We start from the raw sequence: 23,582 nt of genomic DNA on the forward strand, positions 1-23,582 counted from the left end.
ACATAAGAGCTGACTGATATGCAGGCCCAGGTGTACGGACAGGTGAGCCCGCACCGGCCGTGGGGAGGGGGACACGCGCGCGGCTCGCCCCCCCCGGAGGGTCTCCGTCCGCCGCGCTCCATCCATCACCCCCCTCTCCCCATCCTCCCGCGGGGGTCGCGGCGCGTCCCGCCCGGGGAAGGGTCGGTGCGTGGGTGCGCGGCTCTGTGAGAACAGCGCGGGTTTAGGCGCCGCTGGCGCCTGCCCTCGGCTCTCCCCGCATCCCCGGCTCCCCCAGAGCCGGCTCGCCGCGGTCACGTTCGCGGTGGTACTTGCGGGCTCGTTCCCGGCGAGATGCGCTCCCAGCGGGATCAGCCAAGGGCACGCGGCGGGGATTCGGGCCGGGCATCCCCGCCGCTGAGAGCCGGGAAGGGACGGCGAGTCCCCGCGGGCGAGCGCCGGGGCAGCGGCACCTCCAGGGATGCTCGCGGTGGGAGCCGGGCACGGAGAGGTGACGCCGGGGAAGACATGGCTATTGGCGAGGCACCACGTCCTTCCCCGCGAGAAGGGCTGCTCTGCGTGTCTGAGCCATCCTCTACTGATCCTTGGAAAAGAAGGGGAGCGGAGTTGCTCTTTGCAGGAAAATACAGAAACTGCTGTTTCTGAAAGTACCCCTGCTCGGGCTCGATTCACTGGCAAGTTTTGCCATGAGGGCTCCCCCTCACCCCCTCTTTTCCATCTCTTTTGGGGGGGGGATGACAAATTACACTCGGACTTTCAGCTGTGGAAAGCTTCAGCCTTAAAGGTTCTACTTGATTTTTGATGTCCCCACATGCTGGATTACATTTCGCTGCCCTACTTGTTCCTCCTCGCTGACACTGCCTGTGTCCCCATCACGTGCCCAGCATGCTGGTGGGGGGAGGACCAGCCCACGGAGGGACATGGCACACTTGAGGAGAGGCTTTGAGCCTTCAGTGGCATCTGAAGGATAGTGCTTTCCCCCGGGGTGCTCTATAATTTCCCCTTTTAGCTACTCGTAGGATGAGAAGGAGCCGGTCATGAGGCAGGGCCAGCCCTGGAGCTGCTGGAGGGGCACATGCAGGGCTGGTGCTGCTCCTAAAGCCCTTCTGTTCCCTTGTTTAGGGAAAAGCTGCTTCTCCTCCCCTTGAAAATCTGCTTCGCCTCCTCTACCTCCTCAGCGTTTGGCTGTTTTTAGCATAACACAGCTACCCCATTTTAGAAGAAAACATGACACTTGTCTCTTATCTACGGAGAGACATTGGTGGCACTTTCCCTTCTGTCTCCCCGTGCCTTCCATCCAGCCCACCTGCCAGGTAGAGGGCTGCTCTGGCAGGAATGTCCCTGTCACCTGGGCACGGAGCTGCAGATCCAGGAGGGTGCAGTAACCCTGTCTCCATCTGGGACAGGACTAATAGGAAGCAGTGGGAGTTCAACAGTTTGCCATTGTTTGGGCTTTTCTCACTGCCTCAAGCTTCCAGAGGGGATTTGCCTGGAGAATGGAGTTGCTCTCACTGGCAGCAAAGCACACAGCACCCATTCCTTCCTCTGCTTTGGGGCAAATTTTACAGCCCAGATGCATCACCGGGAAGAGTTGTTTGGTATTAAACAACAGTCCTGAGTTCTCCCAAGTGCTGCAGTGCTTTAAATCAGGGGTCTGTTTTAATAAAAGGGACCAGAGGGAGCCCGTGTGTCCTAGGCTGCATTACAGATCTGACCACACAAGTCACTAATGCCCGGGAAGCCGGAAAAGCTGTGCAGCACCGTGCTCAGGGGTCTCGTGCTTGGTCACAAGCACCCAACAAGCCCCATGACCTCCCTCCCCCAGCTCTCCGGCACTCCAATCCCAGCAGAAAATCGTGCAGTCAAAGCACTCCTCTCTCAGGGACATCAGCATAAGGGGCAGTGCTTGGACAGAGCATCCTCGTGCCGTGTCACTGCAGTCCCTTATCTGGGACACATCCCACTCCCGTGCCTTTGGCAGGTCACTTGGCCATATGCTACGCTCTGGCTCGTGCCCCAAAACTCCCTGCCCTTTCCTGGCTCTCGACAGTGGCCCTGAAACAGGCTGGTGGGACAGCTGAGGGCCCAGGCTCAGCTCAGGGGTGCGGGAGAGCGGGGTTTGCTGCTGGTGTGGGTGATGACATCAGGGGAGCAGAGGGAGGCATGCACCGCTCTGTCTGGAACCAAGCAGGGGAAGAACATCCAAACCCTTTGTAGCTCCTCAGCAGCCAAACTCCGCTTACTCAGCACTGTCAGGAAGAGGCCTGGAGCCCTCTTGCCTTGGACACCAAAGCGCAAGCACAGGATGTTGCCTGGATTCTTTATCTGGACCCTCACTGCTGATCGCATCCTTGCCGGGCAGGCTGCAGCAAAACTTTCCAGGAACATCACCAAATAACAGGACCAGCAGCCTAACCCCCTCTGTGGCTTTTCCTTGGTTTTTCTGACTCTGCAGCAGCAGCAATCAAGAGACTGAAACCCCGACTCTGGCGTCCGTCAGCTCCAAGACAGAGCGGGTTTTGTTCCCTTGCACAGCCCTCACCTCCATGGGATTGTTGGTGAGGGTTACAATGGACAGACTGTTTGAAGCAGGCACTGACACGAGACAGGACTTTTCTAGGATGCCACTGACAGCAGAGAAGCATCGCCAGGGCAAGAAAACTTCACCCCCTGGGGGCCAGCAGGGCTCCCTGAACCCTTTCCTCAAGCACGGCACCTCACCCTGCCCTCCTGCTCCTGGCACGAGCCCCCGGTCACCACCACAGTGGCTGGTCTGCCCCCCACCCTCCTGTCCCCTCACAACCTTTGTGCTCCTGCCTACATATCCCTGCTCAGACCTGGAGACAGGGCCTGGCTCCAGGATTCTCCATTTCCATGGAACCTCCCCACCATCCCACATAAATCCCGGCTGCCGGGTGTGAACCACATGGGCTGCAACAAACGGGGGAGAGAAAAGCAGCCACTTTGGCTGCCTGTGTGTGTGCTGGGCTGGAGGGTGACCATGGGCACGGCTGTGTGGCGAGTGTTGTGTCATGGCTGTGACAGACAGAGAGAAAAAATGCTGGGGCAGGAGCCCAGATTGGATCTGCTGGTCCTGAGGGGGAGAAGGGAGTTATGAGAGCATTTACACTGCTAACACAGATCTGACCTTTACCTGCAGACATCCTTTGCCCTTCTTTGGAAAGGGTTTATCTAAAGCCACCCCCTAAAGCACATAGCTCACAAGAAGTCTTTGCCTTAAACTACGCTGGGACAAAAGACATCTTCTCTAAGTGCTGGTGGCTCCTGTGGCAGCCACTTCCCCTCTCTGCTGCCACTGCAAGGCTTGAGCCTCTCCCTGTGCCCATAACCTTCGTGTGGCTGTCACCTCTGTGCCTTCCTGTCCCCTGAACCAGTGTCAGGTTCTGCCCTAACATCATTTTTCTCTTCCCCTTCTGGGGGGAGCTACTTCATTGCTCCCAACCTTCCTGTTTCCTGGTGATAACCAACCCTGCCTTTGAGGAAAGCACCGAGTTTTCATCATTTCCAGGCTATTTACTATGACCTGACCTCTTATCAGCCCACCACTTGACCTTGACACTGCCCATCCCTCTGTGCTGATGGAGACCTCAGATAACCTCCTCTCAAACGTGCAAAACTGGCAGAGAGCCTTGCTCCTCTCAGGAGACAGAGATGCTCTGCAGGGCGGATGCCATCCAGCCCTGGGAGCGCAGACATCAGTCACGCTGCATCCTGCATCGCAACTGAACCATACTTAATTTTGACCTACTTTGCCAGCCTGGCAGAGCCCTTCCCAGATCAGACTTTAACCTTCTGGAGGTGCCCTGGCTGGTGACAGCATGTCCCAGCCATGTCCCTTTCTTCCTCCTTTGTGTTAGCAGGTCCCCCTCCCCGTTGCTAGGTCTTTTGTGGCCACCCTAAGAAGGTTTCCTCGCTCCTGGCATTTGCTTTTTGCCAGAGCTCGATCTCTGGAAGCCACACAGTTCCTGCTCTTGGCACCGTGGTGGCTGGGAGAGGTATTTGTGGTTTTATCCAATGTTTTTCCCCTCCGGCAGCTTCCTCTCAGATCCTGTGAGCGCTGTGGTGTCCCTGGGGCATCGCTCAAGCTTTCCAGAGTGGGAATGACAAGCTCATGGCGCACTTTAGACCTTCTCTGCCACCTTCATCCTTCATTATGGGGGAGTGGATTTCATCAGCCCTTCCCAAATCTGCTGGGGCAGCCTCCATTCCCATCACATGCCTGTCCCTCTATCAATTTAGGAGAGCCCAGCTTGTTTTTGGGGTTGTTTCTGGATTGCTGCCCTGACCCCAATCTTCCCCCTCCCCTACCTTTTCCATTCTCCTGGAAACAACAGCTCAGGGAGAGCTCTCTTGGTGGTGGCAGAGAGAAAACAGCCCTGCGAGCGGATGATTTCAGTATTAACTAAATTAACGCGGGGCCTGGCGCTCTCCAAAATGAGTCACCCGTGTTTCATATCAATGATTTCAGACCCTGGCATTTTCAGTCCAAGCCACAAGCAGCGCCACGGCAGGCACAGGCTGTATTTTAAAATATCATGGCAGGGCTGGAAACAGATGCTCGGGAGCAGAGCAGAAGGTGCCGTAATGAAGCTTTAGCGGGAGCGCGCGGGGAACGCGGCGTGCCGGGAACGCAGGAGCCACCCATGGCACTCTGGGGCCGGGCTCTTGCGTAAGCCCTGCCGGGGGAGGCACAGGGAATGGGGACGAAAGGCCTGGCACTTGTCCTCTGCAGCTTCCAGCGAGCTGGAATGAGGAGGAGCACGGTCAGAGCACCTTTTCTTTTTCTACCCTCTGCTATCCGGGCAGCAGCTTTGCTTCTGACCCCTTCTTCAGCCCCATCCTCATTCCCCCAGCTGCTGGGATCAAAATATTTAGCCCATTCCCCTTCTCCACGCATGTCCTGGCAGCCCTGAAGCTGTGATCCGAGCTGATGGCAACACTTGGATGGTTTCAGCAGCCACTCACAGCCGCAGAGGACCCTTGCTCCCTGCCAGCCTCACTTATCAAACAGTAGTAATAACTTATTAACTATTCCGAAATTCCCCGGGAACTGCATTTGTTTGTGGGTCAGTTGGAGGATGGGAAAACACCCCAGTGATCCCTAGGAATCTTTGTTCTGCACTCAGTTTTACAGCACTGAGCCTCAGCCCCTGAGCTGTCACAGTGCATCACCTCCTGAGGAATCGTGAGCGCCCGGCCTGAGCTGCAGTCCCAGCCCTAGAGCTGGAGCATTAATCCTCAACAAAGCAAACCAGGGATACACACAGTGAGCTCCCAGCCCCTCTGGACACCAGGAGTAGCCCCTAATGCTGTCCTGTCACTTGTCACCGCTGTTACAAATCAGCCAGCACACGATGTTTCTGCTGGCAGCTCACCACAGCCAGCGGTGGGATTTCTGCATGGGGAAGTCACATTTCCCATGCAGAGCAGGGGCTCCAAGGCTGGGATTGAGAGTGCTCTGGGGAGGGAGGGGCTTGAGAGCAGCTCCGAGGAGCTGTTCCTGCCAGTCTCTCATCCCCTGACCACGCTGGAGCCCCGGCTTTCACATTTGTCACGTGCCAGGGGTGAGCCACCTCCACAACCAAAATCCTCCAAACTCCAAAGCTGGGCATAGGCAACCAAGAAGGATGTGACAGAAGGGAAGCTGGTGTTTAGGTGCCAAAGAACATGGATCAGGACTCTTCTCCCAGCTCGGCGCACTCGAGGAGTCAGCACTGCACTCTACCCACCCAGGTCCCCTCAGTTACTGACAGCCATCACCTCTCCAGGCTCAGCAGGGCAACCCTCCCATCTCAGCTCCCAGACATCCCCTCTGCCAGCCCAGCCTGGAGCTGCACCCCTGAAGCTCGTACCTGCTCTCAGAGGGCAGCTCCAGGGGCTGTCTTCTTCCCATCCTATTCCTGCAGGGCATTCATTTGTTGGAAGATGCTGTTGACAAAGAAATAAACGCATAGCAAAGCTAGAAACATTAACTACATTAACTACAGCTACAAGCAGCCTCTGCTACGTCTTGGCTCCAGTTTTCCCCTCCTGGACTTCATTTGGCACCTTACGTATTAGGAGGACGAATTAGAATTTCATGCATATTTCATATACACTTAATGGCTTGGCAAAGACCAAAACGCTTCCCCATTAAGTGGAATTTATGCTAAATGCTGTTTCCATTAAGCACCAGTCACTGCCTGTTCAGAGGTTACACCAGTTCCCCAGGAAGGTGTCCCCTGCTAGGGGAGGTGGGGACGCTGTGACGGTGCCACAGCAGCAGGGCAGGGTCCCTAACAGCAGCCTTATTGCAAAGCTGTTCCACAAACCCCATCCTGGCTAAAGGGACACCAGCTGCTGTCTGTGGGGTCCTGGTTGGTGCTCCCCTGAGCCACCGGGGTCCCCACGGAGCTCTGAGGGGCTGCGAGGCGGCAAACACAAAACCGCACAGCTCCTAAACCCGAGCCACTGCTGTACAACCCCTTCCTGGGAGACTTACAGCATCTTTGTGCTGCCTTCTCCAGCTGCTCCAAACCTTCCTGCCGAGCACTCCTCCCTCCTACCAGGGAGCCAAACCTTGCCTGCCTCCAGTTTGCCTTTAAATAGGGGCCCTGCCATAGTGAGGCTGCCTGAGCTCACCCAGCTCCTCAGGGACTAACGAAGCTCAGCTGGCTCTCCTGAACCCAACCACGTTGCCCCTGGTTTTTGGGTTTTACTGCTCTTTCGAAGTCTCCCAAAAGGAGTCCCACTGTCTGCTTTATCTTACAAGAAGAATAGCTGTAGAGTTTTACTGCTGAGGTTCAATCAAGGTGCAGATAGGAGTCTCCTTTGGTTTTCCTGCTTTTCAAACTCCTAGTGTCTGATTTCTTGTGGAAAAAAAAAAACCAAACAAACGAGCAGTACTATTAAAAGTGACACTGAGTAACAAACCCCTCTTGACTGAGAGGATCCAAAGGGCCAAGTTTTGTGTTCCTAACAGTGCCCAACTCCAGCCCGAGCACAGTTGGGCACCCAAAAAAGCTGCACCCAAAATAACCATCAGAGATGTTGGAGATTTAAACGGGGTTATTCTGCTTCCAGAGGAGGGGAGGGGGAGCGGGAGCGCAGAGCTGCGCTGGTTCCACACCCGAGGCTGTCTGCCGGCTGTCTCAGCGGGCAGCAGCAATTCCTCCTTCTCCGCCCTGTTTCCCTGCATCCTCAAACAGCGTGTCTTCCTTTTCATTTTTTTTTTAATTTTTTTTTTTTCCGGCGGGCACGCAGGGCTCCGGCTGCGTGGCTTTGTAGCTGATGCTGCTGCCTGACCTAAATCTGCGCCGCGTTCGTGGCCCGGAGCTCCGGCGGGGTTTGCCCGGTGAGGGGGTCCCTGCCCGGGCAGCCGGGGGGCACCGGGCCCGGGGGCTGCTCCCTGCCGGGGCTGAGTTCGGTTCTCTTTCCCCTCCTGTGAGCCTATTGCATAAGAGGGATTTGAGGGTTTCTGCTTGGCTCTCCCCCCCTCCCTGTTCTCGCAGAATAAAGACCTTGTTTTTCCAAGTGTTTCTCTTGCTGGAGGTTAAAGCAGCCCCTTCTTCCAGGCGGTGCTGCTCGCTGATCCCGGGGTCAGCGAGAGCTGCAGGTTATCAAGCCTAAGAAGGGCTTATCCCTGTATTTTTACAGTTTCCCGAGGCCCTGAGCTCGGGGTTAGCAGCCCTGGGCTGAGCTGTGGCGTGCGAGGGCTCAGGCACGCACGTCCTCTGCTGCAGGGAGTGGGGCACCCATCCATGGCCGAGCTGAGCTGCTGTCCCCGGCTCTCCCAGCACGCCTGCCTGTCCCTGCTCGCTGGTGGCAGCCACTGAGGGTTTGTCCTGCACCTTCAGCTCCCACTGTGGTGATGCTGCGAGAGCTTCCCCATAGAAACCAGCGCTTTGCTGGCAGATACAGCACACACGGGAATAACGGCATCGTGTGTGCGCTGGAAATCGGCAGGGCCTTTGGAATCGTGGAATATCCAGAGCTGGAAAGTTCCCAGCCCCTGGCCCTGCACAGACGCCCCAACAATCCCACCCTGAGAGTGCTGTCCAAATGCTCCTGGAGCTCTGGCAGCCTTGGGGCCGTGCCCATTCTCTGGGGAGCCTGGGCAGTGCCCAGCACCCTCTGGGGGAAGAACCTTTCCCTGAAATCCAGCCTAAACCTCCCCTGAAACAGCTTCCTGACAGCCCCTCGAGTCCTGTCACTGGTCACCAGAGAGAAGGCATCAGTGCCTGGCCCTCTGCTTCCCGTCAGGCAGAAAGCTGCCACTGTTTCCCTGTGGCCTCATCAGCCTGGATTTGCAAACACTTCTCAGTCCTTGGTGTGAGTTTTCATTCTCATCATCCCCCAAATCCTGTTTCTCGGAGGAAGAATAAGGGGAAAACGTACCCTTTTAGGCACATTCTGCCTACACGTTCAGGAGAGATGCTGCTTTGAATGAGTTTTCCCAAAGTCTGGTATTTCCAAGGAGGGGTGGCACGAGCGGGAGCTTGCTGTGGCTGAGGCTGTGACTCAGGGTGTCCTTTCCCTTGGTGTTGCAGGTCAGCCTCAATGATTCCCACAATCAGATGGTCGTTCACTGGGCAGGAGAGAAGAGCAACATGATTGTGGCCTTGGCCAGGGACAGCCTGTCCTTGCTGGGTCCCAAAAACAGCGATGTAAGTAACACCCCCTGGCCCTGTCCAGGTGCACCTTCTGCTTCTGGGCCAGGCAAGGTGATGGTGGCTGCTGAGCTACAGCCTGACTTGCTCTTGTGTCCTGAGAAACAAAAAAAGGCCCACGAGTTTGGGTAGAGAGGGACAAAATAATTTAATATCCTCTGTTGCCCCATGGGCTCAAGGCATGGTCGGGAAATCTCAAAGCCTTGCAGTTTACTGAGTTTCCACCAAATCTGTCAGAAGGGAGCCCAGAACTTTGTGCTTCTCACTCTGGGGCTTCTCCTTTGCAGGTTTATGTGTCCTATGACTATGGGAAGAGCTTTAAGAAGATTTCGGAGAGGTTCAGCTTTGACGGGGGGAACAGCAGCGAGGTGGCCATCGCCCAGTTCTACCACAGCCCGGCCGACAACAAGAGGGTGAGGGCACGTGGCAGCTGGGGCTTTATCCCTGCTGTCACAGGGAGCCTGCACACCCCTTGGGCTGTCCCTGGGGCAGAGGTGGCATGTGCCAGGCACTTCTTGTATGGCTTGGTGACACTCAGAGTGTGACGGGAGAGGGGTGGCTGGGACAGCCAAATTCTTCTCCTCCAGAGTTTGCCCTCCCAAAGGCTCCCCTGGGACATTGGCTTCATCGCTGCCAGCCTGAGCTCTGCTCTGACCTTCCCTTCTCCCCTGTCTGTCCCTCCACTCCCAGTACATCTTTGTGGACGCCTTCGCCCCGTACCTCTGGATCACCACCAACTTCTGCAACACCATCCAAGGCTTCTCCATTCCCTTCAGAGCAGCAGACCTCCTCCTGCACAGCAGGAACCCCAACCTCCTCTTGGGCTTTGACAGGTCTCACCCTAATAAGCAGGTGAGCACTTTGCTTAGGTGGGGAGCCAGCATCCTACCCCTGCCCTGCTGTGACATTCCCATGTCCCCCACAGCTGAGAGCCGCCCTGCCTTGTGCCAGGGTTCATGCTTTGGCCATTCAGGGTGTCTGATCTTGCACACAGAGCTGTCCCAAACTGGCCAGGACACTCCCTTCCCTACAGTCCCTCTTGTTCCTACCTCTGGAGAATGAGGATATAATACCTGCAGGATGGGTGTCTTACTTCCCTTCCTTTTCCTCCATCCACGCTGCTCCCGACCGTATCCATCACCCCAACAATCGTGGTCATAACTCACCACAGAGCCCTGGCAGCTGAGGCAGGATGACCTCTGCAGTGTTTCATGTGGGCCTGTGGTTTGGCTTTAGGTCCTGAATAACAAATTGCTGCTTGAATACAAACACTTTTTTCGCCCCTGGGAGCTATTGGGTAAAGATTGAAAATAGTTCCAGCACATTCAGAGAGACACAGTGAGTAAAACCTGGAGGTGAAACAGTGGGAAATCCTGCTGGTAGAAGGCTAAAGGCCAGTCTTTTGCTGTTTGGGGTGTTCTGTTAGAAAGGTTGCTGCTGCTCCAGGAGCTGCTACATGAAAAGAAGTCATGAGAGTAGTCATGGATGGACACATTGGGTCTCTTGAAGGATTGGGTCTGTTTGTGTCCCACTCCCACTGGCATCTCTCACCTTTGTCGTTGCAGCTCTGGAAATCAGACGATTTTGGCCAGACCTGGATAATGATTCAGGAACACGTGAAGTCCTTTTCTTGGTACGTATTGCGTGCACCCAGCTCCTGTCTTCTCTCATTCCTCACTTCTTGCGTTGTTTGCTGCCCTGTGGGAACCAAGAATCCGGGTACCAGGGTGTGTTCCAGCCCTGCCCCTGCTCCCCTCACCGTGCGCTGTGGGAATGTGCCACAGCGGGGTGGCAAGTGACAGCCACCCACACTGGCACCCAAGGGTGTTGCCCATTCCCCCTACCCCATCTCCTTGCTCCTGCTGCCTTCTTCTCCAATCCCACTATGTCCCCTGTCCTCCCCAGGGGGGTTGAGCCCTACGACAAGCCCAGCACGGTGTACATCGAGCGGCACGAGCCCTCCGGGGCCTCCACGGTCATCCGCAGCACAGACTTCTTCCAGAGCCGGGAAAACAAGGAGATAATCCTGGAAGACGTTGAAGACTTCCAGCTCAGGGACAAATACATGTTTGCAACCAGGTCTGTGGTGAGTGACACGTGAGGAATTCGCCGCCGAGGGTCGAGGATGTGGTGCAGAACCACGGCGGGCAAGAGCATCTGCCAGGGATGACGCCACTGCCTGCTGCACCTCACAGCCTTCAGAGCTCACATTTAGCTTGTCACAGAGGTGTCACCCAGCCTGCCTGGCAGCTGCCACCCCCGTGGGCTCACGCTGCCATGGACACAGCAGTGGCTGCCCGTGCCGCTCTCCCCGTGGTGTTTCCATACCCCGGCCTCCGGCAGGCTGGGCAGAAGTAGGTCAGCCTGCAGAGGGCTGGGACCCGGGAAAAACCACAGGATGGCTGGGAAGGACATCGGGGTGGGGGTGGCAGGGGAAGGGGGATGTGGCTCGGCAGCTCGGTGGTTATAGGAGGCTGCTTGTCAGAGGAGATTACCATCAAACGTGGACGAGGTCCAAGCAGCCTAATGTGCTCCAGCCTGGAAGGAAAGCTGGATTTTCAGTCTGTTTTCCTAAGAATAGAGGATGTGGGTGAGCAAAAGGGGTCTTTTGGTCCCTCTGCAGCCGGAGCCTCCCTGTGCTTTTTACAGTTGTTGGCCAAATTTGGACAAACCTGAAAGGAAGCGAGGAAGTGTCAGTGCTTCCTCTGAGGGCAAGGCCTTTCTAGAGGATCAGAAACAGCACCAGAGGCACAAAGTCCTGATCCTTCTAGAATTGAAGGAGCAGCTTTCTTTTCAGAAGATGCTTTTCTCCCCTGCAGCTGCCATCGACTGTTTTAAGAAGGAACCTTTATTTAGGGGCGACTGCTGGCAGAACTCGGGAGGGTTTCCTAGGCAGTAAGTGATGGGTGTGTCACCTCCGGCCCCCTGAGCAGGCACAGCGGTGTCTGACAGAAGCAGGAAGCACTTGCAGAGCAATTTCAGTTTCTCAGAAGCCTCTCTTGCAGGTAGTACAGTCTGTAACTCCCAGGGCCCGGCCCCTTGGCGCTGTGCCTGCTCTGTGGTTTGCAGGAGATTTTATCTAGGGCTCGCTGCGGGTGTTGGGTGAAACACTGGGGGTGGTTTGTGTCTCTGCAGAGAAGCTGCTCAGCTCAGGGACAGCATCCTGAAAGCACCAAGAGGGTTTGAGCTCCATTTGGGGGTGCTTTGGAGATTTTTCTGCTTCTGGAGCACTCAGGGGCCAGCGGGCAGCACGCCTTGCTTCCTCCTGCAGCTGTGATGGCTAAACATCAATAAAATCACCCACATTCCACACCATGGCAAACGCTGCTGGGAAATACTGAGACTGAGGGAGGCTGGCTGCAAACCCCTCATTTGGGAATCACATCCTCAGGTCTGGAATGAGGCACTTGCCTCCAAGCCTGGCCGCAGCAGGGGCGGTGCTGGGGAAAGGACAGGCTGCGTGGCAGCGGCACCCAGGGCTCTGACTTCTGCTCCTTTCCGTGGGAGGCACGGTTGCTTAGTGATACAGAGCCTGGGAAAAAAAAAAAAAAAAACAGGCCGCTTATTTTTGGAGCCTAGATCTGGGTTTAGGTCCTCACCATTGGCATACTGTATGAAATAGGTTGCCCCCAGCTTTTCTGCTTTCTCAGCTTCGCACCGGCGCCTTTCGTTTTGCGCAAATCGGTAAAAATAGGAAGGAAAGGACAGTGTGCTCTGAGGAAAGAGGAGGAATTAAAATCAGCCTGCTGACCCCCACCCAGCTGGCCAGGAAGGGCAGTTTGTCTCCTTGCTGAGCCCTGGCTGTGGCAATTTAAACCCTGAGCGGGGATCACTGCTCCCAGCATCGGGCAGCTGCCACGCTTTGCCCACATGCAGGGAGGGGGAAGTCCCTGGCACTGGGTGATCCCAGTGGAGATCAGGGTGACCTGGGGGGTGAGAGCCCCTGCTAACGTGTCCCTGTTCTCTGCACAGCGTTTGCTTGGCAGCTCACAGCCACCCTCGGTCCAGCTCTGGGTCTCCTTCAACCGCAAGCCCATGCGGGTGGCACAGTTCGTTACCAAGCATCCAATTAAGGTAAGTGGTGCTTCCCGAGCAGCCTCCCAGCTCCCTGCCTTGCCAAGGACACCCTGTGGCGTCAGCACCAGCTCCAGATGCTGCAGGAGGGGGAAGGGACCTCGAATGACCCTGCTGGGGGCGGTGGCAGAGCAAAGGCTCACGATGGGATGGTCTTGTGGTTTACACGATGGCACCTGGACAGTCACCCGCTTCCGCCAGCACTGGGATGGAGGCTGGTGGCAAAGCCCAGATGCCAGAGAGGGGCTGATCCCACTGCTCTGACTCTGCTTTTGGGGACTTTACCTCTTCCTATGGCGTGGGGTGCACTGGCATGGCCTGGAGCATCCAATTCTTGCAGGCTGAGGAAGCCCAGGGCACAGCCAGGGCTTGCAAAGAGTCCTTGATCCACGGACCAGATGTGCCGTGGTGTCCCCAGGCTGGGGGGGCAATGAAGAAGGGCACGAGAAGCAAGTTCTTGGTGCTTGGCAGAGCAGTGGGGTGCACTCCCAGCCTCAGGGGGCTCCAGAGATCCAGCACGGATGGGGCTTGGCAACCAGTGGTGCTTCCAGGGGGCTTTGCAGAGTGCAGGACGGGAATCCCTGTGGGGGGAACACAACAGGAAAAGCAAAGTGAAGATTTTCCACCTGCTGAATGGAAAAAATACAAAAAGCTGGAAGAAAGCTAAGAGGAAATACAAACCAGCCTGTGTGTAAACCCTCCCTGTGTGCACACACACACACAAAGCCCCTTCTTTGTGTCCCAAAGGAATATTACATCGCTGATGCCTCGGAGGACCAGGTGTTTGTGTGTGTCAGCCACGACAACAACCGCACCAACCTCTACATCTCGGAGGCAGAGGGCCTGAAGTTCTCCCTGTCCCTAGAAAACGTGCTCTACTACAGCCCAGGGGGAGCTGGCAGCGACACCTTGGTCAGGTAAGATGGGGCTCACCCGATGGCGAATGAGAACATCAACCAAAACCTGTGATTTCTGGCTAGGTTGGATCAATGCATTACCTTTGTCTGACGATCCCCCCTTCCCCAGACCCACGGGGGAGCTCAACTTCCACTTCACCGACCCCACAGGTACTTTGCCAACGAGCCCTTTGCGGATTTCCACCGCGTGGAAGGCGTGCAGGGCGTCTACATCGCCACGCTGATCAACGGCTCCTTCAGCGAGGAGAACATGCGCTCCGTCATCACCTTCGACAAGGGCGGCACCTGGGAGCTGCTGCAGCCCCCGGCACAGACCCACTATGGGGAGCACATCGACTGCCAGGTACCGCAGGCTGGGGTGGCACAGGGACAAGGCCCCCCAAAAAGGGGGGACGTGGTCTAGTGGCGATGGGCCGATGCCACGGCGAAGGAGTCCCTCCTCGCCTTTCCAAGCAGAGAGGGCTGCACTAGGTAGGATGAGGGAGGGATGTTGATCCACTGTGCTCTGCTTTCCCAGTTGTCCCAGGGCTGCTCTCTCCACCTGGCCCAGCGCCTGAGCCAGCTGCTGAATTTCCAGCTGCGCAGGATGCCCATCCTCTCCAAGGAGTCAGCGCCAGGACTGATCATTGCCACTGGTACTGCTTCTCCCTTGGCTCGGGGGTGTTGTTGTCAGGACAGAGGAGCTTGGCACTATTTCGTTTGTACAAGCAGGTTATAAAACGCAATTAAGTGGTGCATTTTGCTGTCCTTTCTCTGCTGCAGTCCCTGTACAGTAATTACAGCATGAGCATTTCACTGCAGCACAGAGATGTGAGAAACCTGCTCTGTTCTGATCCTCTTTCCTGATCCTCATGAAGGGCTTCTTGAAGATTCAGAAATTCCTGTTTGTCTCGCTCTGTTCCTGAAGAACGCACACATTTGGTTTAATCATGTTTGTAGCCATGGGCTTTCCCCCCATCTGTTTTTAAAACTTGTAATAGCCCTTGAAATATTTGCTTTTGAAGGGATTAGTTTGTAGTGTGAAAAATCAGCTCCTCAATCACAGATAAAAATAGTTTGGAGGTGTCTGGCTTCCTCTTGAGCAATCACTTTGCATTCCTCAAGAAGGATGATTTCTCCCCTTCTCCCAGGCTCCGTTGGCAAGAACATGGCAAGGAAAACCAATGTTTATGTCTCGAGCAGTGCTGGAGCCAGGTGGAGAGAGGTAAGGCTGCTCTTACACCTGCCAGATCAGCCAGGGTGGTGGGGGAGCAGGGAGAATGTTGGCAGCAATATAGATAAGTTGCATTAAAGGTGGTTTCATATGAGTCCAAGAGCTGGAAGGTGCTCAATGCCTTAAAACTGAGGGAAAAAGGTCTTTAGATGAAGGACCAGAGCTGAACCTCTGGTGTGGGTGGTGGATTCAAACACAGGAGAGCTCCCTCCTCTATTTCTCCTTTTCACCTGGCAGGACTTTCCCTCAGCATGGGTCATTTGGTGTCTTTAAATGGGACTGACAGCCAGGACTTCGTCTGTGGGAGGGTTTGGAGAGGCTCTGGCTTCCAGAAAAATGGGATGCTGTCCCTGGGTTTATGGGGAGTTTGCTGCTGTTTACTGAGTGGATGTTCTGGTCTGTGGCAGTGCTTGTGGTCCGCCTGTGCACTCTGCAGCCGGTGTAATGTGGTATTCCAGCATCTGCAAGCTATTTAATCCCGGGAATTGAGCAGCCTCCTTCTCCCCCGGCGAGTGCTGCGCGGTCGGGGTGAGGTCTGGGCAGCTGCAGCGGCGGTGGGGACACGCCACAGGTCTGGCTGCTGCCAGAGGTGGTTCACAGGCTGCTCCTGGCTCCAAAACCCAGCTGGAGAGCTGCCGTGGGGACCCTGCAGCCAGGCAGGAGCTCACAGATGGGGCAGGGTGTCCAAAAATGGAGACTTTCAGGTGCCAAGCTGCACAGGTTTGCCTTGAAGTGCAATTAAAACATGATGAGGGAGCACTGACCCAAGTCACCAGCACTGACTGGTCTTTGTATCATGAACAGAGGTGCAGAATGACCCAGCAGTGGAGCTGAGGGGCAGCACCACAACTCCCTCCCCTCGCCTTTGGCCAGCAGCAGGCTGGGAGGCTCCCTGCTCTGCAGATCACTGGGGTGATTTCAGAGCCCAGAGAAGAAAGGAACAATGCATTCAGTGCCCTGTGTAAGAATGTCCCCAAGTGTGACAGCACATCCTGTGAGCAGGGTCTGGCATGGACAAGCTCCCTGTTTTCATCCTGAAGTGCTCTGGGCTCCCTGGATGGGAAAGCAAAGCTGATTGTGTGCTGGAGGTGTAGGTGAGCGTGAAATCCAAGCTTCTTTCCACGGGATGCATGGATGAATTGTCTCCAGGGCTTGTTTCTGCATGCCATGGCCCCACTTCTCTCTGAACATTCACGAGACCTTCCACAGCCTGAGAACCAACCCTTCTCTGCAGTCCTGGGAAGGCCACGAGTTGCAGCTGGGTGTCAGGAGAGCCTCACAGACGTGACAGAGGAGAGGAGGAGTGATGGGCTCTGGTTTCGTGTCATGGCGCTTCTTCCACTGATTCTTTCCGTGCACAAAGCACAGGAGGAGCAGAGTCCAGGGCTCAGGGCAGCTCTCACCCACAGCCATAAGGGGAAATGGGCTGGCTGTTCTCACCTGCAGATGGTGTCCCACAAACACTCGAATTTCTCGTGCCTCCACATGCTTGGCTTGGCCAAGGCTGAAGCATTAGCCTGGGTCAGGCAGAGTTTCTGACAAAGCCATTTTCCCCTCGTTCAGCACAGCTCTGATCACCCCTCAGCACTGTCTCTCTTCCAGGCACTGTCTGGACCCCACTACTACACTTGGGGTGACCACGGTGGAATTCTCGTGGCCATCGCGCAAGGCACCGAGACCGACCAGCTCAAGTGAGTGTCAGGGCACAGGAACTGCCCCTGGTGCTCGGGCTGGGGATGGCAGAGAGTGCCCTGCAGCGGGCAGGAGATGCCCCTGACACCTCTCCCAATCTCCTTTCTGCAGGTACAGCACAAACGAAGGGGAAACCTGGAAAGTCTTCACCTTCTCGGAGAAGCCGGTGTTTGTGTACGGCCTCCTGACCGAGCCCGGTGAGAAGAGCACCATATTCACCATCTTTGGCTCCTACAAGGAGAACGGCCACAGCTGGCTGATCCTGCAGATCAACACCACCGATGTGCTGGGTAAGGGGACAGGTGGCAGAGCCATCTCTGGGGTGGCTCTGTGGGTAGGAGAGAGGGCACCTCCTTGTGCCCTGTCCTTCATGTCTCATGTCCACGTGGACACAGCTGCTGAAGGCACTCATGTTCCCTGTGCTCTCCCTGTATTCCTTCCCTCCTCACTGAGGAATTTGTTGAAAAGGGAAAAGAAAAAACTTCCTTCTGAAGGCTTGTGCCTATGAATGTTTTATAACCCATTTCAGCTTTGATTGCGAGGCAGCATTTTAATCAAAGCGCAGTTAAACCCAGCAGATGAATTTGCTTGACTAAAATTTATCACTGATTCCCTCGACATTTTGTTGGGAACGGATCTGTTTGGTAACCAGAACAACTTCATTCAGATTCCCTGTCACTGCCACGGAGCTGCCTGTTCCCTCCTGTCACCGTGTGCCGCTGCACGCTCCCAGCTGGAGCGCTCCTTGCCTCGCCTTTCCCTGTGGGACAGGGCTGGGGCCTTGCACTTCGGGGGAAGTTTTGTGCCAGAGGAGGGTGGAGAGGGAAGGAAGGGGCATTCCTGTGGTGTGGGGCTGGATGCCAGCACGCCTGGCACCCCTGGGCACCAGGGACATCTGCATGTCTCTGCCTGTGAACCCTTGGTCTGGGGTGCTGCAAGAGCTGCACCTTCCTGCACTCCAGCCTTGCTTCTCCTCTCAGGGGTCCCTTGCACAGAGAACGACTACAAGCTGTGGTCACCCTCGGACGAGCGAGGCAATGAATGTTTACTGGGGCATAAAACCGTTTTCAAAAGGAGGACTCCTCATGCGACCTGCTTCAATGGGGAAGATTTTGACAGGCCTGTCATGGTCTCCAACTGCTCTTGTACGAGGGAGGACTTTGAATGGTAAAATACCAATTAATTTCTTTTAGTCTGGATTGTAAATCCAAGATAAGTATCTGTGACCAATCGCTTAGAGTGAACAAATATCCAATTTACGTAGCTCGGAGTGTCGCTGCTTCATTTTATAGCAGAGAGGAAACTAAACAGAGTGAAAACATCCTTTCATTAATAACAGGGCATGAGACTTAATTAATGTCTTTAGAGGCTTTTGGGAGCCTCTGAAAGGTTCCACGGAAGAGGAAGTATTGTTAATCCATCACCTTCCAAATGATAATGGATAATTTCCCATCCCAGACAGAGATCCACTAAAAATCTTTGTGATTCTTTAGCCACAGGGGTGCAGCTGGCCCTGCTATTGCACTTGGACTGCAATTCCCACAATCCTGACACTGCACAGCTTCCAGGAGCAGGAAACACACTCTGGCAACCTGATGCAAAGGCCTGGGGTTAGAAAGGGAGCTGCTTTTCAGGGACTGTGCTTTCAGTGGAGCTCACCCCAGACTGCTCCGGTCCACATCCGCCTGTCTGATGCTGAGACCAAGTCTGGCTCTCCACGAGCAGACCGAGGGCAGGGCTGGTGGGATCCTGCCTCAGAATTCAGCCCTGGGCTCCCTGCAAAATCCCACTGACAAAACCTCTCTGCCCCGCAGCGGTTTCCAGAGAACAGCCGCACTGTCACTCCCATTTTACCAGCAGGACCAGCCAAGAGACAGAGCAGTGACCTGAGCCAGCCAAGCAGCAGGGCTGGGGCTTGCAGCCAGCTTTGCAGAGCACACTGGCTCAGCTCTGCCTCACCTTCCCCAGCCTGCCCAGCCACTGGCAAAGCTGATTTGCAAAATGTTCTTGAAACGTCCTGGCTGGCTCGGAGAGGTTCTGTGCAGCCAAATACCGATAACAAATGAACAGTCACTTTGGGGTCTTAAAAATTCTGTGCAAAAATAGACTCATAGTAGAGCATGGCTGCATTTTGTGCTTTTCCCTGTCCCTCCTTACATCTTTCTTCTCCTTGCAGTGATTTTGGCTTCAAACTGAGCGATGACTTATCCTTAGAAGTTTGTGTCCCTGACTCTGAGTTTGCTGGGAAACCCTATGACCCACCAGTCCCTTGCCCTGTTGGCTCAACCTACAGGAAGACTCGAGGGTATGTTCTGTGCTTGGGAGGGCAACCCGATCTTCCAAGTGCTGGAATTTATCATTAAAAAAACCCCAAACAACCACAAAACCCACAAAAGTGGCAGCAAACCAATGGCATGTTAGGACATACACGGCAATTAAACACCACAGCTTATTGTGGCTGCACAGGGTGGTTTGTTCACAGTTTTTTCCATGGAATAAAGTGCCTGGCTCTGTGTGTTGCAGCTACAGAAAGATCTCTGGGGACACTTGCACGGGTGGAGACATCGAGTCGCGGCTCGAGGGGGAGCTGGTGCCGTGCCCGCTGGCGGGTGAGTGTGTGCAGGATCTGCTGTGGGCACAAGGGCTCCATTCATAAAACCTTTGGCTGGTGCCTGAGGGACCAGGCACAGAGTCCCAGAGGGCTCTCAGACAAAACCTGTGACGCAGGGCCCTGGGTGGGTTACAAATCGCCCTCTCCTGTCCCGTGGCCAGAGCTTCTGAGGGTCCTGCTTGGGAGCAGCGTCTGCCCACAGTGCAGAGCCCTCTGAAGCCCTCAGGGGCAGGCTGCAAGCAGGAACTCTTTTATCCTGGTCATGTCCTTGCTGTAGCTGGCTTGAACCCAACCAGAAAGACAGGAATTAGATCAAAGACACCCCAATCCTTGGGAAGATCCCCTTGGGAATGTCCCACCCTGTGACAGCCACCCTGTACAGCTGAACGATGGCCCTTTGGGGCCAGACCGGGGCTGCCCTTCAGCCCTCGCACCTCTGCCTGCCAAAATTCACCCCCCATCCTTATTTTCTCCTCTCAAACATACAGGGCACTGTAACAGTCCTGTGCCCCTGTGCTGCCAGAGTTATTTGCATTCTGCTCGTTACAGCTTTAATTTAATCTGCCGTCACGAGCTGCGTGATCAGCATTGCTGCCGTGCTGCAGCTCCGGAGCCTCAGGCAGGGCAGGGGCTCATGGAAGGGCTGGGGAGCTGAGCAGGGCAGGAGATTTCCCCTGCACTGCCCTAAAATTTTTCAGAGCGCAAAAGATATTCCAGGTGCTCAACAGCGCAGGGAAGCATCCCCTGTGCTGGGACTCCTGCCAGCGCTGCACTTAGCTTCACTCCTGACACGTTATTCACCCCTCCGAGCCCTCTTGAGCTATTTGGAGAGCTGTGTCGGGCATGCTGAGAAGGGCCCTGCTGATTGCAAAATAAACCTGCCGTCCCCAGCGGGCCGGCCTTTGAAGTGCCGTGTTCCCAGAGTGTTTGCGGATCGTCTCCGGCTCTCTCCATGGTAACAATTTCATGTACAGTATCTGTTTCATATCTCCGTATAATCTCATTAGGGATGCACAGCCAGAGTTACCTACTGACATTAGCTCCACTCATTAATAGCATTATTGGACCTGACCGGTGGTGGGATGATGCCCGGGAGACTTTGTCCCGAACCAGGATCCCATTACCAGGACTCGGCTCCGTTTGGAAACAAAACCCACTCTGGGATATTTCCTGTGGGGCCAGCGTCCCTGAGGACTTGCAGATTTGCATCACTCCCACTCTTTTTTAATGTTTTTTTTGGAGGAAGAGGAGATCAGTATTTTGTTTCCCATTGGCAGCACTAAAGTGGGAAGAAAGGGGTTGGGGCAGGTTCTGCCAGCCGTGCCTCCTCCTCCTCCTCCTGGACCAGACAATGCCCACAGTGTGTGTGCCAGGCCCCATGTGAGGCTATTACCACATTCTCATTAACCTAATCCCACTGAGCCAAAGGCTCTTTGCCTCCCCGAGGTGCTAAGACCAGGGGTGAAAAACACCTGCTATTTTCTTTTTTTGCCCCTCAAGTAGCCCAGAAATGGCCCCTAAATCAGGCACTGTTGTTGCAGAAGAGAACGAGTTCATTCTCTACGCCACCCGCTACTCCATCCACCGCTACGACCTCGCCTCGGGCGTCAGCGAGGAGCTGCCCCTGGCCGGGCTCAGGGGGGCTGTGGCCCTGGATTTTGACTACGAGCACAACTGCCTGTACTGGGCTGATGTCACTCTGGACATTATCCAGGTGAGCCACGAGCAGGGAGGCATCACCTCCTTGCACCCGGGTGTTGCATCCACACCTGAAATGGAAATGTTTGTCCTGGTACTCCTCCCCTCCGAGCTGCCTGTCACCTGACCTTCAGGCTGAGGCAGTTCCTCATCTTTTAATCTGATTATTTTAATTTTTTTTCCAGCGTCTTTGTCTCAACGGCAGCTCTGGGCAGGAAATAATTGTAAGCACTGGGCTGGAAACAGTGGAAGCTTTGGCTTTTGAACCTCTCAGCCAGCTGCTCTACTGGGTCAATGCTGGGATTCCCAAAATCGAGGTACAGCTCTTCCCACCTGTGGCAGTGATTATTTTATTAAGGAGCAGTAATTGCCTGACACAGTTTTCGTGTCACTTCAAGCAGTGCCCATAGCAAACACACCTGTCCTGGGTTTGGTTTTGGGTCTAGGTCGCCAATCCAGACGGAGACCTGAGACTCACCGTCCTCAACGCCTCAATACTGGAGCGACCCAGAGCCCTGGCTCTGGTTCCCCGAGATGGGTAAGACAGAAAACATCACAAGTATTTCCCTCTATTCCCCAGGGAAACTGCTGATCCTTCACCTCCTCAGGGAGGACAGCTTGGCGAGGTGAAATGGGGGACAGGCACAGCACAGTCCTGTCCTGTGGAGCCCACTGTCCCCATAGTGTCCCCAACTAAGGCACCAACTCCCTCGGGGCACAGATCACAAACTGTTTATTCCTTCCTACCCACACATACCCATTAGCAAATAACTTTTCCTGCCAGTAAAACTGGTCTGGTCAGCGGGGAAAGCTGCAGGTGAGAAACCGAGCAGTGCTCGAATTCAAGAGCCAAATGCAAGTTACATCTTTCTGGGGTTTGGCCTCGGCTGCAAACGTAGCTCTGACAAACCCGAGCAGTTCATGGCAAGGTAACCTGCAGCTGCACTCCCACCACAGAGCTTGCAGCTGAAAAGCCTCTGTGCTGCTCATAAATCTGCTGGTGGCGTTCATTAGAATTGCAGAGCTCCCTGTTCAAAGGCATGTCGGGCAGGAGACATGGAATGTAAAGCATTCCAACCTCTGCCTCTCCTAACCTGCTTCCTTTTGATGAGCTGCTCTGGGAGGATTTCGAGTAACCTCTCTGCCTGCTGCCAGGCTGATGTTCTGGACAGACTGGGGCGACTCCAGGGCTGGCATCTACAGAAGTGACATGGACGGGTCGCTGGCCGCGTGCATCGTCTCGGAGGGCGTGCGGTGGCCAAACGGCATTTCTGTGGATGACCACTGGATCTACTGGACTGAAGCCTACATGGACAGGATCGAGAGGGTCGATTTCAATGGGATGCAGAGATCTGTGATCCTGGACAGCCTCCCTCACCCCTATGCCATTGCCGTATTTAAGGTTGGTTTCCCCGTTGTCATTTTTTCTGTAGCATGCAGGCTCTGAGGCTGGTGCTGGAGGAGCACTGAGCACACTGAATTTGAAGGACAGGGATGTGATTTGGAGCAGGCATGATGCTTGCTCTCTTTCTGCTCCCGGCACATTCCCACAAATCCCTGAAACGGGCAGGCAAGTGCAGTCAAACCCAGGACCAACATTCCCAAGCAGCTGCACTGTGATGTTTGCCACCCAGCAGATCCCATTCCTGCTCGAATCCCACCTCAGGCCTTCCTCTTCCTCTCCCCGTTGGGCTGGGGACACTTTTCACTCTCAGTGTCCCCCCACGTCCAGTACTGAGGATGATTAGTGCAGCCCTGATGAGCACGGCCCTGGTGCTGTCACTCCTTGTGCTAAGAGCCAAGCCTGTGTTTCAGAATGAAATCTACTGGAACGACTGGTCACAGCTGAGTATTTTCAGAGCATCCAAAACCAGCGGCTCCAGGATGGAGATCTTGGTTGGCAGACTGAATGGGATCATGGATATGAAAATCTTTTACAGAGGAAAGACAACAGGTAATCGTGCACATGATCCTCCCTGGGATTTAGGAATGTGTTCATCCCTCATTTCCACAGGTTCCCAGCCATCCTGGCTTGCATTTCCTGAATATATCCTCATTTCTGCAGGGTTTGAGTCACTCAGGCACAGTCTGAGTGAGTTTCATGACTGGTATAGTCTGCTTTTTGGCTGCCAGGAGAGATGCTCCCCGTCCGGGACAGAGCTCGTAGGGCACTTGGCTGTGGTGGCACCTCGCAGTTTATGTCACAGATCCTGGCTTTTCCATCAAAGTGTTGCATAGACCAAAAAACCACAGGATTTCAGGGCTGCACCAACTTTGTCCTCCTTTAACCTTCTGTCTGCGCTGTGACAAGGCACTGCTGACCCCCTTGTGCTGTTTATACCCATTTTCAGATGAGTACAAGACCACTGACGGGCTCAGCCAGCCAGCAGCCTGCAGGAGACTGGGGGGACAAGAGGCACTCTGGGGATGTAACTCATATCCTTTGGTAGACCTCCAAAGCCACTTGGATGAGTTGTGTCCCTTAAGGGCCAATCTTTCCCCCTTAAAGGCCCTCACACTCCCTGGAGCAGATGGCTCTGTGCATTCCTAGGGGTGACCTCAGCACTCAGCCCTGCAGAGCTGGCTTTTAGTGGGATCTGAATCCAAAGCCTGGTGAAATTGGGATTCCCGTGCCTCTGTCCTGGGCTGGCTGGTGACACTGGGATTCCTGTGCCTCTGTCCTGGGCTAGCAGTGACACTGGGATTCC

At 55.0% G+C, this 23,582-nt stretch overlaps 2 protein-coding genes across 8 annotated transcripts in view; one reads left to right on the top strand and one right to left on the bottom strand.

The window, feature by feature from the left end:
* Positions 1–32: 32 nt before the first annotated feature.
* SORL1 (sortilin related receptor 1) overlaps positions 33–23,582 on the top strand; it is a 46,408-nt gene continuing 22,858 nt past the window's right edge. For 2 of the 3 annotated variants that reach the window (XM_042034420.1, XM_042034419.1), the window contains exons 1-21: positions 33–42; positions 8,550–8,666; positions 8,957–9,082; positions 9,360–9,521; positions 10,235–10,302; positions 10,575–10,755; positions 12,642–12,743; positions 13,491–13,660; positions 13,811–14,003; positions 14,178–14,295; positions 14,791–14,864; positions 16,476–16,564; positions 16,677–16,855; positions 17,546–17,732; positions 18,742–18,870; positions 19,089–19,174; positions 20,718–20,890; positions 21,060–21,191; positions 21,321–21,412; positions 22,030–22,276; positions 22,690–22,828. In XM_042034420.1, coding sequence (XP_041890354.1) covers positions 8,577–8,666; positions 8,957–9,082; positions 9,360–9,521; positions 10,235–10,302; positions 10,575–10,755; positions 12,642–12,743; positions 13,491–13,660; positions 13,811–14,003; positions 14,178–14,295; positions 14,791–14,864; positions 16,476–16,564; positions 16,677–16,855; positions 17,546–17,732; positions 18,742–18,870; positions 19,089–19,174; positions 20,718–20,890; positions 21,060–21,191; positions 21,321–21,412; positions 22,030–22,276; positions 22,690–22,828 — 2,737 coding nt within the window. In that variant the 5' untranslated portion in view covers positions 33–42; positions 8,550–8,576. Of the gene's footprint in view, positions 43–8,549; positions 8,667–8,956; positions 9,083–9,359; positions 9,522–10,234; positions 10,303–10,574; positions 10,756–12,641; positions 12,744–13,490; positions 13,661–13,810; positions 14,004–14,177; positions 14,296–14,790; positions 14,865–16,475; positions 16,565–16,676; positions 16,856–17,545; positions 17,733–18,741; positions 18,871–19,088; positions 19,175–20,717; positions 20,891–21,059; positions 21,192–21,320; positions 21,413–22,029; positions 22,277–22,689; positions 22,829–23,582 lie in introns of those variants that run through there. The other variant, XM_042034421.1, reaches the window with a different exon arrangement.
* Positions 5,873–23,582, bottom strand: part of LOC121667599 — a 95,015-nt gene continuing 77,305 nt past the window's right edge. For 3 of the 5 annotated variants that reach the window (XR_006017113.1, XR_006017114.1, XR_006017115.1), the window contains 5 exons: positions 13,029–13,324; positions 10,514–12,201; positions 10,221–10,367; positions 8,398–8,587; positions 5,873–5,949 (listed from right to left, as the gene is read on the bottom strand). Coding sequence is in view for 1 of the 5 variants with exons in the window: in XM_042034424.1 (XP_041890358.1) it covers positions 12,038–12,201; positions 13,029–13,324 (460 nt within the window). In the remaining 4 variants the exon portion in view is untranslated. Of the gene's footprint in view, positions 5,950–8,397; positions 8,588–10,220; positions 10,368–10,513; positions 12,202–13,028; positions 13,325–23,582 lie in introns of those variants that run through there. The other 2 variants (XR_006017116.1, XM_042034424.1) reach the window with 2 other exon arrangements.

Source organism: Corvus kubaryi, unplaced genomic scaffold (assembly GCF_017639235.1).
Source record: "Corvus kubaryi isolate FWS band 111438036 unplaced genomic scaffold, C.kubaryi_AGA036_p1.0 37367, whole genome shotgun sequence".
Lineage (NCBI taxonomy): Eukaryota > Metazoa > Chordata > Aves > Passeriformes > Corvidae > Corvus > Corvus kubaryi.